The sequence below is a fragment of the Phoenix dactylifera genome, chromosome 8 (genome assembly GCF_009389715.1).
Source record: "Phoenix dactylifera cultivar Barhee BC4 chromosome 8, palm_55x_up_171113_PBpolish2nd_filt_p, whole genome shotgun sequence".
In the NCBI taxonomy this organism is placed as follows: Eukaryota; Viridiplantae; Streptophyta; class Magnoliopsida; order Arecales; family Arecaceae; genus Phoenix; species Phoenix dactylifera.
In genome coordinates, this window is record NC_052399.1 from 5956906 (window position 1) to 5970140 (window position 13235).

At 37.1% G+C, this 13235-nt stretch overlaps 1 protein-coding gene across 1 annotated transcript; it reads right to left on the reverse strand.

Moving 5' to 3' along the window:
- Positions 1 to 1721: 1721 nt before the first annotated feature.
- LOC103720974 (UDP-N-acetylglucosamine--N-acetylmuramyl-(pentapeptide) pyrophosphoryl-undecaprenol N-acetylglucosamine transferase-like) lies at positions 1722 to 7736 on the reverse strand. Its single transcript, XM_008810958.3, has 4 exons — positions 6815 to 7736; positions 5292 to 5400; positions 3504 to 3639; positions 1722 to 2026 (listed from the first exon to the last, which is right to left on the reverse strand). Exons 1-4 carry the CDS (start codon positions 7726 to 7728, stop codon positions 1887 to 1889), a joined length of 1299 nt encoding a protein of 432 aa, XP_008809180.2. The 5' UTR covers positions 7729 to 7736; the 3' UTR covers positions 1722 to 1886.
- Between the last annotated feature and the right edge of the window lie 5499 nt (positions 7737 to 13235).

Genomic DNA, 13235 nt, shown 5'->3' on the forward strand with positions numbered 1-13235 from the left:
GGAATAGAAGGGGAGAATAAAGGTTAAAAATATAACGGCCGCAGTAACAGTTTCGGATGACTACCGTTATGTCACTTATTTTTGCTTGCGGCATGACGTATGCTTCTATAAAACGGCCGTTATATTATTTTTTATTATTACTATTTTTGATAAAACCACTCAAGAATTTGAAAAAAAAATTGACGAAAATGCGAAGAAATGGCATCGGGGCACTCGAACTGTCTCGATCTACCCGAACAATGCACAATATAGAAAGCAACCCAGTGAGTAACACTATTTGTCTTCCAAAAAATATGAGCGATCCTACAAGCGTCAAGGCTCCTCGAAAGTCTGCAGATATTCTGCAGCAATGGGGGCTGACCATCCTGTTGTGCTGATCCTAAATTCAGTCGATTACCGTAGCTAAGTCACCTTCTATTCGTGGCCAGCACATGCCTCATATGGGTGATGCCTCCCATAAGCCTTTACTTTTTTCTTTTTTCATGTTATGAGATGCTAGCGGTTTCTATATTGATATTTTCGAATTATACAAGGCTTCGCATCTGAAAGATAATATGATAGTATAGGAGTAATATAAGGTTAATTATTATGTGTTATCCCAAATTATGGTGTATAGATCTCACCGATCCTTGTCAAACTTGGCCAGGTCGAACTACACGGACCAAAAGGCTATCTAAAACCAACAGTGATCATAACACAGAATCTTCACATGAAAAAAGAATGATAGTTATTATGTTAATTTTCTAGTCAACTCGTTGGCAGCCTATATTGGATAGGATGGTGAATGGACCAAATGAATATGATCGGTGGACAATTTCATCTCATTTGTGTTCATATTCTGTACCACAACATCAAGATCCATCGTCTATTTTTAAATCTTTGGAAGTCCTTAGTGCATGAGATTCTTGCCAAATTCATGGCAGCCAAGTGGCTTTTTTCCGACACCCGCATGGAAAAAACAATTTTATGCACACTCCAAAAAAATGCTAATCATCAAATTACTGAAAAAATTAATTATTCTCATACACACATTATTTTCCAAATTCTTGAATTTTTGGCATTGGATATATCGTTCCTCAAACGCCTAATTTGTGTCTACGGTTTTACATTGAAAAGAAAAGGAATGGTTAGGCTTCAGGTTACCATTTAGTTTGGTTATTTTCTTTTTTATACCAACAACATGAACTTTAGTACGATTAATGTTTGAATATTTGTTGTGATTAGATAATATTATCCAAATACAGACTCTAATAAATGATACATACTAATGATTCTAGTCAAAACCTATCGTTACATTCTCAAATTTGCAAATTGAATTACCTGAATTATTTTCTTTAGCATGACCAATCCTACATTTGAGGATACATGCAGTTTTGTGCACATGTGGACACACATTAAGTAGGCAAATGCTTTTGAGCACTTCTCATTTAATAATTTACCCAATGATAGAGGTGATGCTTTAGAGGAAAAACAAAATAAAATAATTGTCTTGTAATATTGCTTGAACTATCGAACGTCTAAATATATTAGGTAGATGCCCAGTCTGGAATTTTAATTGATACATTTAATTCTTTTGCAGCCTAGATTGCAGTAACATTTTAGTGGATAAGCTCTGCCAAGCTATAAAGCAAATCAGACGCTAATTGAGTTCCATTTTTTTTAATCATCTAGAACCTCTACAAGCTGAAACTTTGACAAATGATATCATCATATGCTGAGATTCGTTCCATTATCTTTCTTCCTGTGCTGTTCCCATGAAGTCCCAATATCATCATGGAAGGACTCAAAATAAACACAATATAATTATTTCCATTACATTAATAAACAAAGAAAAATAATGAATAAAAGAGCAAAAAAATCATCTAAGTTCTTCAAAAATATGAAAATTATTTCGATGAATTTTCTTCTAGATATGCAGAGGAATGCTCAACAAGAGAAAGAATACATTTGGCAATATCTGAAGAAGCATTGGGCCGTGCAGCTCTCATTGCCTTCTCAGACATCTCTGCCATCAAGCTCTCATCCCCTGTAATAGTCAGAGCAATTGTATTTCAGTTCACTGACTTCTAACAAGTGATGAATTAAGATATTCAAATGCATATTCAAAAAAGAAGTTCCACAAGAAAATGGTATGAAACGGTCTACGATGAAAAACACCTAATGTTCTGTATAGAGAATCAATCAGCACAGTGGAGTTTTTCTTGCAAAGTTTCAGAACCATGATACAGGGTATGCAAAATAAGTCAGGAAAATAGTGCAAAGAGATAAATCAAGCACAAAGGATGCTGTAATATTGAACCCATAATTTAGACTTGCAAATGGATGGATGTATTACATCAATCCATACAAATATTTAAAATTTCCCATTCCACCTGAGAATATTTCAACAGGATTGCTTAAGCGATTACACTCTTCTATCATTACCATTTGGTTGCGTCTATTACCCTTAATGATAAGAAATGCTGGTGTATGCGCTTGTTCAGTTACAAGGTTTTCTTTGTTCGATATGACATATTTGAGAAAGAATTAACACAATAGGGGAAATCAAAGATGAAAAGATACATCGTCTTTATAATCCCAATATTAATAAATACTCATGAAATTCATCGATATTCTAATGGAACCTCATACATAACTGCATTTAACCTACTAACAGCTCCGAAGTATCTTTTGCTCAATCTCTGAAAAAGGTTTCACTTGAAGCCTTTCCTGTAAAAATCTCGCCACAGCATTGCCATAACATATTCAAAGGCATCCAGTCATAATCACTATTAAGGTTTTAAAGTGTCCTGTACCATAGCCAAGCCAGTCAGGGTCTGAGATGGTACTCCTGGCAGTTGGCATGCACTGTCATGAAAAATACACGTGGAAAAAGAAAAGAGTTTCTGTTTTCTGTTTGGCAAGCTAAGATGCATATTATTTTTCCAGTTCTTCAGAAGAAAAAAAATGATCAATTTTAATTTCTTAGTGATGGCATGATTACATGTTTTAGATAAATAAACATATTTTAACTAATTTAAAGAAATTTAGGATCATATATCATTATGTATATGTGCGATTGCAGTTAAATTTGTGCATTGCGGTATTCAGGTATTTTCATACAGACCGAAGTTAGTCAACTAATTTACATGCGAACAGCTCAAGATATCGAATCATATTTACCCATTAACAACATTTAACTGCTATACAAATATTGTTGGTATTTTGGAAAAATTATATACTCTAATTATTATGGTGATCGTGTAACTATACAATACCATGATTGCTAAACTTGGGTCTAAAATTCTCAGCAAAAATAAATAAATAAACTTGGGTCCAATATAGAGTGATGCAATCCTATAATCATTATGTCCCATCTGTAGATTGAGATTTCAGAATTTTTACAATGATTCTGTACCAGGCACTTCAAAAAAGAGGACATTCTCCAACAAAATCATTAAAAATTAGAAAAGATTTTTGTGTTTCCAACAATGCTAAAAGGTTTCATTCAAGAGCTCACATACCTAAGACCTCATTAATTGTGTCTTCAAGCAAATTGGAATCAAGCTCTTCTTCCGTTAGGACCTTTGATCCTGCTAGATCTGCCATCATATAAGCATTCTTTGTTTGATGATCTTCTGCAGAAGTTGGTGATGGTATCTGTATAAGGAAAACAATATTAGATACTAAAAGAGAAACAATGACTAATAATACAACATACTTTTGACATTGAATTACCTAGATCATTCTACTGATAGCAGTTCAAATCAAAACCTAGAGAGTTACTTCTCAAGCATCGTCAAATTAGTTAGGTCTCCATGGGCATCAGTCTGTTATCAGATGTTAGTGGACAAACAATGCAGAGTAACTACCTAAGTGTTTAATTGCACATGTATGAAAATTTAACTTTTCAACAAAAGTTAATTTTTGTAATTAGTGCTTGGACCACTGGACACTTGGAGACAGTACCTCAGGGTGTTTGGCATGGAAGAGTGGGCCACAATGCAAAATGAACTCAAAACCAGACCATTTGATTATGTGTCGTACCATGATAACCAATATAAAAGCATCACAAACTCATGCAGATAACCATGTAAAAAATTATTTGAAAATTTTGAAGTAAACCATCTTGTGTTCTAGATTGTAAGATTATAAATCAATAAGTTGTGTCTCTGCATCAGTTGAATTCATAATGAATCCAAATCAAGTGTCATCGAAAAGCCTTCTAGAAACTTACAATTATCATCAATTGCATGCTCGCTCTCTCTCTCTCTCTCTCTGGCCACCCCCCCCACCTCTCTATGTACGGAGGTGGAGAAGGCAGGATGAGGGAAACGATAAGAATCATTTGAAGTTTTTATGGTGCTTCCATGTATAAGGAGGGCTAACTCTTAGTCCTTCTATAGATATAGAGACGGTGGAGTCCTCAAGTGAAGAAAACAGAACTACTTCTAAATTCTATTGTATTCTAAGATAAAGGTATCTTAAATTTTAATCTGGGCAACCTGTAGGGTTAATAAAGTGGACACTTACCTTTTTTGGAATTCTATGGTGCAGACACTATTGAATACCTGGACATGACAAAACATGGCATAACACTCCATGCCCATGGCACTCCAATAGTAGTATGTTATGCTCAGATCAACTAAAAGATTTGGCTTCAATGTTGAGGTCAAAAATGGTAAATAGCCCAACAAGAATCATTTCATCTTCTGGGTATAAGCATGAGAGAACTTCTAATTTTTGTTATAGTGATAACCACATTGCTATGCAAACTGCTATGAAAACTGGCATAATCATAGCCTGCTAGAGTTTTGCATATCCCAAGCCTTTTAACCTTTCTTGTTTAACTTGATACATATGTCAATCTCGAAGAGTAACTAAAAAATAATCTTGTGTCCTTCAAGGCATTTCGTGTGGACAGAGCGAGAATTTCAAGATTTACCACAAGCCTATCCATTTCTAACTAAATTATCCATCTTTAAGCATAAAAGAACATGCTCGACATCATTGATTATCTAATTTGTATTAATTAATTTCCAGTACTTTCTTCTGAATTATTTTATATCTTCCAAAAATATCAAGAATTTGCATTCAGATTAGTAAGATTAAAGACAGCACTTTTAGATGAAATGAATGTATCATACAAATGGGGCTTTAAAAATACAAGAAACTGGCCGTCAAGGAATAACACAAACAATTAAATGCCTCTGTTGTACAATTAAATAAAATATTACATATTTTATTTAGGTTTATATGCATAATTAGAAGATTTTTACAGTTCAAGATATGAAACAGGAATCAACATATACCAAAATAGAGGGTTTCCCAGTTGTTAAGATCTCAGTGCAGGTCATTGCTCCAGCTCGAGAAACAACAACATCAGAAGCTGCATAAGCCAAATCCATTGCATCCAAGAACCTTCATCATATGAAATTAATATAAGACATTTTTCAATACAAAAGAAATATCAAAACCATGTTTTTGACCTTAAATTCTAGACTGCTGGTACCAAGGAACAAAATCCATTGAAACATAAAAGCCATGAAGACAATTCACCACGGGGCGCATTTTATAAATTTAGTTCTACATTTTTGTCAGACTTTGTCTCTCTTTTCATCTCACAAGTTCTCCTCCAGTCCATTTACGATGTGATTTTAATGGTTTGTATAACCATGAGAAGTCTTGAACCGGACATACCAATCTGCTCAGCCCATTAAGCAGTCTTGTTGTCAGTCTCTGGAGAAACTAAAATGGAATTTTCACCTCAAGTAACCTATGGTTTTCCAATTAGAAATTGAAGAAACATGTAAGCTAAAAGAGATTGTCCAAAAACATTTGAAAATATGTATCCTCCTTAAACCAAAACAGAATTGAACTTGAAAGAACCAATTGGCAGTTATATATATTCTACAACAATTTTGAGCTAGCATGAATTCAAAATTCCAACACAAATAAGGAAATTAAAACCAGATGTTATTATTACCAAACATGAAAAATGAGAGCAAGAGCAATACATGAAAGATTTAAAGGCAAGTTGAGACAGAAGCTCGAGGGAAGGGCAGAAAAGAGGGCAAAACGGAGTTGAATGTAATGCAAGTTGCAGCAGAAGCTTGAGGAAAGGGCAGAAAAGAGGGCGAAATGGGGTCTAATGCAACTTAGGAGTTATCATGCAAATAGGTTGCAATCTTTGAGTGGGCATGGCTATTTTGGTGCATCTGTCCTTTTACATCCTATGCGAATTGCCTCTCAAGGTCCAGAGCATAATATAAAGGGGTAGGACTAGGGTATGTTTTATTTAAGGATTTTATACATGGCTGGATTCCTTTATAAGCTGCATAGAAGCATTAAATAAGCATTGCCTCTTTTTGTAAATATTGCTAAGACCTTGTCGCTGCTAGCGAGCCACAAAAGTATTCTAAAGATCAATCTACACAAGTTAGTGAATCTCACGAGTAGTAAATGGCTCCCACATGCCTTTTCCCCTTTTCTCTCCATGAACTCATATATTGTTTAAAATTCTTTATCTCGAGTGCCCATCATGAAAAACATTGTAACCATCGAGGAATGAATTATGACTTGACACGAACATTTTTTACTATCGTTAAACTATGTCAAAGCAGAGGCTCTAATTTATATAGAAGACATGCAATATCAGTAATTGAGGCCCTACTTTGTATAGGATCTTCATGAAAATTGCATTTGATAATTTTGATGGCATATTCACATAGATCACAAGTATATGAACTCAGAACCAGCCAAAAATTACGATAACTGAGAAATAAATGGAATGCGAAAGGAGCAAGCAGAGAATTAAAAGTGGCAGACTACTCACGGTGCTAGCAGCAATCTACTGTGATTCTTGACGAGGGTTTTGGTCTCATCATACAACTCGGCCCCCGTCTGCCAAATAATGTACCAGTCCTCGTGCTCCACCAGCATCTTGTAATACGTCTCCAAGAACACGACATTCAGGGCATTGGCCCCCGTCGATCCCCCAAGAACGAGCACCACCTGGGCTCTACCATCCCCTGCCTCCGGAAAAAAATGCGATCTTGCCTTGGCCTTGGACGCCCCATGGCCGATTGAAAGCCTAATTGGATTCCCAGCAACAATACACTTCTCCGTAGGAAAGTATTTGAGGCAAGCATTGAAGGCGAGAAAGATCTTCTCGGCGTACGGCGCGAGGGCCCGATTGGTGATCCCGGGATAGCAATTCTGCTCCTGGATGACGAGCTTTAGCCCCGCGAGAGCAGCGGCGAAGCACACCGGGGCGCAGACGTAGGCACCAGTGCCGACGACGAGGTGGGGGCGGAGGGAGCGGAGGAGATTCCAGCTGGAAAAGATGGAGCGGAGGAGGGCGAGGGGTAAGAGGAGGTTCTGTGGGGAGAGGAAGGGGCGGGCGAGGCGGGCCTTGGGGACGGGGAGGAACTCGTGGCCGGCGGCGGGGACGAGGTCTCGCTCCATGCCGGTGCCGGTTCCGAGGAAGACGATGCGGATTCCCGGGCGGGCGGATCGGAGCTCGTCGGCGATGGCGAGGGCGGGATAGATGTGGCCACCCGAGCCCCCGCCGGCGAAGATCACCCGGAGGTCGGGGGCGTCGCCGCCGCGGGCCGCCGCCTCAACGGTTCGACGGACTCTCTTCGGTCGAAGGAGGGAGTGGTATTTTGGGAATTTGGAGAAGGGGAGGGGAGGGGAACCGGCGGTGGCAGCCATTGGAGTGGCTTCGGGGAGTTGGAGGTGAGCCATGCGATGCTTGCCATAATTTAGAACGTAGCGTGGGACACTGGAGGGAGGTGGGAAGGGAGATTATCGGATTTAAAACGTGAACTCGCATAGCTTGGAAGTAAATGACTAAACGGCCCCGAAAGTTAGAAGACTGGATTTTAAGATGTAAGGGCAATATGGTCACTTCAGTGCTAAAGGGGCAGGTGGCTGGTCTGCGTCAGTGGCAGGGGCTAAGAAATAGCGGGCCAAAATTGATGACCGAAAGGGGTGCGGACGCGTGTGATTGGAGTTCGGTTATATCCGTCTTGGATTCATGCATGACTACGTGCAAACTATTTCACATGGTCATGACATGATCATGACACATAGATGCCTTTCAGGATCATCAGTGCACAAAAACGGTTGCATAATGTGCTTTCGCCAGCTACATGAAAATTATACCAAAGACTTGGAATCCAAGGATCATGGAGTTGAAAGAAATAGATGCTGTTATAACGTTAGTTTTTGAATACTCAATTTGAACGTTTCAACTCAGGCTTCCCTAGAATGCGAATCCAAGGTGAGGAAGAATTTAGTGAACTTAGTAATTCACTAAGCGTCCCACAGCATTTCCCTTGCAAATTTTATCACATCTATCACGGAACGTCTTTGCGCATGATAAAGAAAAAGAATGGATCCGCAGGGTCCCAAATGAATTGGCTTATTCGAAAAAAGCCGTGCTTGTAAGAACCTAAGAACATGAGAGGTTTCTGTCACAAAGAGCGCTATTTGTGGGGTGTCATATGAATGGCCCTGAAATATAAAAGGTCGCCGTGATCTATCAAAATTCATGATAGAGGCTGATACTAGCCAGCAACAATATGGTGCATTGTTCCATGCTGCCACAATGCTTGCGTTGCCATGAATCTTGGAATGGGGGCCAATTGCATCCCTAGTGGCAACATAAGTAATAGAAAAATTACTGGATACTGTGGAATATAAATTTATCGCGCTGGCGGAGCCAACGAAAGACTCACCGATTGACTGCTCGGACCATAGAGATCGATAAAAAGTCATGACATGCATCTGTAGTGATGAGGCGGCGGTCAATGTGCTTGGGTAGCAATGGAACCAATGCTAGTTATTTCTAAGATGGTGATGGAAAAGGAAGATCATGCTTGGATCTTTGTTCCGACGTAGGATCCAATTTGAAATAGCAAAAATAAGACGGAGTATCTTCTGACGCCTAAGATAGATTCTCAGGCCAGAACTCCGTTAGAGCATCGCCGTGGAGGCTTAAAGTGGTCTCATTCATCTCTCCAATGCGGACGGCAGACTAGTCGGAAACTTTAGCGATCACAACCAATTTGACATTCGCACCAAAACAGTTTCTAACGGTACACGGCTACTTGTTGAGAAAAAAAGATTCTTGTGTCTTCCTAAATTCATACCTTAGAAATTGTTTAAGATATACATATTATGTAAAATTTTTAACGAAATTTAAGTAGAATTAATTTTTTCCAAAGATTTTATCATAATAATAATGCTTTATGGATCAAATTAGCCCGGGGAAAAACCTATATAATTGATTATTTTTCTGAAAATGCACGTGCAAATTCCTTTCGTCTCTTTTATGTCAACCACGCAGCCGAAGTTCGAAATGAACTCCCTCACCTGAGCCATGATTTTTATGCAGACGTGCCATACCCCTGTTTCTTGTGTCCGTCTTCCCTTGCATGTGGCGCCATTAACTTAGCTTGCGAGATAGTTTCTGATGGTTCATGTGATGGAAATCATGGGATACCATTGCCGCACACACGGAAAAAGAATATAATTTTTAACCAAAAGAAGCGTTTCTCATTTGCCCATTCTTCAGTTGTTCGAGGACAACCCGTACGCCCACTCGGGAGGACGTATTCCGTACCACCATTAGCAGCATCGAAGGAGGGGCGTCACGATCACCACCCGAACCCGTGAATCTCTCTGTGAAACCATTCTCCATTCTCTCTGTGACGCGGGGGGGGGGGGGGGGGGGGGGGGGGCTCGCCCAGCGACTGAGGCTTTAGGCCCTGTTTGGGGGAGCTGTTGGCAGTAGAGCTGTTGGAAGTAGAGCTGTCTGAAGTAGAGCTGTTATAAAAAGCTGTTTGCTGTTTGGTAACTACATTCGTAAAGTGCTGTGGTACTTTGTTTTGTATTTGGTAAACAAACTGAGAAAGTACTTTTATATGACAAAATTACCATAAAGGACATTGCATAGTATTATACAACACAACATAATAAAACATAACATAAATTAATACATAAATATACGATATAGTATAATATTATTGTAATATAAAATAATATTATGTTAATATAGCATAATAGTAATATAATTATTAGAGTAAATTAATATTTGGTAATATAACATAATATTAAATTATTTAACATAACATATTAATGTATTATGATATAATGTAATATATATTATATTTATAATATAATACAATAATAAAAGTATAAAATATTATAATTATTAGTATAAATTAATTTCTCATAATATAACATAATATTAAATTATTTAAAATAACATATTAATGTATTATAATTAATGTAATATAATACAATATTTATAGTATAATACAATAATAAAGGTATAAAATATTATAATTAATATTATAAATTAATTTTTCATAATATAACATAATATTAAATTATTTAAAATAACATATTAATGTATTATAATGTAATGTAATATAATACAATATTTATAGTATAATACAATAATAAAGGTATAAAATATTATAATTATTAGTATAAATTAATTTTTCATAATATAACATAATATTAAATTATTTAACATAACATATTAATGTATTATGATATAATATAATATGATATTATATTCATAGTTTAATACAAAAATAAAGGTATAAAATATTATAATTAATATTATAAAATAATTTTCCATAATATACCATAATATTAAATTATTTAAAATAACATATTAATGTATTATAATGTAATGTAATATAATACAATATTTATAGTATAATACAATAATAAAGATATAAAATATTATAATTATTAGTATAAATTAATTTTCCATAATATAACATAATATTAAATTATTTAACATAACATATTAATGTATTATGATATAATATAATATGATATTATATTTATAGTATAATACAAAAATAAAGGTATAAAATATTATAATTATTAGTATAAATTAATTTTTCATAATATAACATAATATTAAATTATTTAACATAACATATTAATGTATTATGATATAATATAATATGATATAATATTTACAGTATAATACAAAAATAAAGGTATAAAATATTATAATTATTAGTATAAAATAATTTTTCATAATAATTTTTCATAATTTTCCATAAAATAATTTTCCGCGGTCCAGGGGCTCTTCTTCATGGTCCACGCTCGAGGAGGACCTCAGCGTGGGCCGCGAGGTTGATGATAAAAAAAAACAATAGATTGATTTTGGAAGGTATGGAAAAGGATTAAAATTTTTTTCTTCTAAAATGTGGTTCAAGAGATGCATACAAAAATTGAAAAGAAAAATACCTTTTCTTACGGAAGGGAGTCTGACGGCTTGGGTTCTTGGCTCTAGCAGATTTTTAGGTTTATACAGGGATAAACTATGTAATTATGTTATTTTAATATGGGTATTTTTGTCAAAAATATAGCTTTCCAAAAAAGCTGAAACAGCTTCCTCCCAAAAGCTCCAAATTGGAGCTTCCTCCCAAAAGCTGTTTTCAGCTTCCCGCAAAAGCTGAAACAGCTTTTTGAAAAATTTACCAAACACAGTTTTTCATCTAAAAGTACTTTTGGAGGGCCAGAAAGTGCTTTTTGGCCCTCCAAAAGCTCCCCCAAACAGGGCCTTAATTTCAGGCGCCATGAAGTCTGTCTAGGTCGGACCATCCTACTTAATTAGTTTAAATCATAATAGCTACAGTAACTAATTTATTAATTAATTTTTTATTTTTATTATATTTACTGGCATTATATTTGTGACTCGTGTGACAATTATTCGATAGATAAATATTGGATATATATGTAGGATCGGGAAACTTAAATAATATCTTTTGGGTAGCCCTTTTGGATGAGATGCTGGATTTTTATAAATAGTATCGGAGCAGATTCAGACCATAATCTATGTGTAAAGACCAGAAATTGGGCCCGTTCTTGGGCCTAATGAACTGAAGTCGGCAATGGATGCCGACTTCAGTCTATTCATCGTGGTCTTCCCACGATGAACCCGCCGGCCGAAAGGCCAGCGGGATCTCCGCACACCCCCCCCCCACTCTTCCCTCTTCCCCTCTCTCCCTCTCCCTCTCCCTCTCTCTCCCTTTCTCTCTTCCCTGAGAGCCCACCCCTCAAAAAAAAAAAAAAAAAATTGGGTTTTTCCCTTCCTTCATCTTCTTCCCTCTTCTTGAGAGGATTACCGGAGCCACCGCCGCCGCCGGAGCCGCCAACGCCGCCTGGGATTCATCCGTTGACGACCGGAGGTGAGAAAGATATTTTTTTGTCATCACTTTTTATGGATTTAAGGGGAGAAATGAGGGATATCAACCGATTTACCTTCCCCTGTTTTTGAAGATTTTTTTTTTATGAAGTTGGCCGGCCGACGGTGGGCGAACGGGGGCCGGGCTTCCCAGCCCCGGTCCCTCTCTTTCCTCCCTTTCTTCTTCTCCTTCTTCTCTTCTTCTTCCCGTCCGGCGCCGCCTGTGAAGGGGGGATGGCCGACGGCCGCTGGCCGAGCGCCGCCGCCGAGGGCCACGGTCGACCGCCGAGGGCCGACCGGAACCACCAGCCACCCCCCCCCCCCCTCTTCCTTTTCCTTTCTTCTTCTTCTTCTTCTTCTTCTTCTCTTCCTTCTTCTTCTTCTCTTTCTTCTTCTTCTTCTTCATTCGGCCTGGGTGTTTTTCCTTGCTTTGAAATGTGTGCCTTAATGGTGAACCAGACTTTGAACCGGGTCTAAACTGTGAACCGGTTCCACCTATTCCGTGAATGGGTTCTGATTAGGGTCTGAATCTGAGTCAAGAATTTGGGTTGGGAAATCTGGGTTGGGCTGAGTTGAACCTAATTGGATCTGTGGGCTGGGTTGGTTTGGGCCCGAGATCTGATCTGGACCTGTAATCTGGTTTGGTTCAATTGGGCCTAATCTGTGTTGAGCCACAATTGGTTTTGGGTTAAAGGATTCTGATTTTTGGGTATATGTTTGATCTTGGGGGCCCATTCTTGGATTTATGAACTTAGGAGTTTAGGGGGTTGGAATTAGTTTAAATTATGTTTCTTAATTAATTAAATAATTAATATTTATGTTTAATCAGGGGTTCGTGATATCTGTGGCAGGGATTTTTAAGCGAGCCCAAGTAGGTGACCTATTGCTTTAAAGTAGAATTTTAACATGTATCTTGCATATGTTGATGTTATGATTTATTATTGGCATTATGTGTTAGAATTTGAATTAAGTATTTAATTTATAAACTGTTAATTTATTATTGGTATTATGTGTTAGAATTAGAATTTAATAT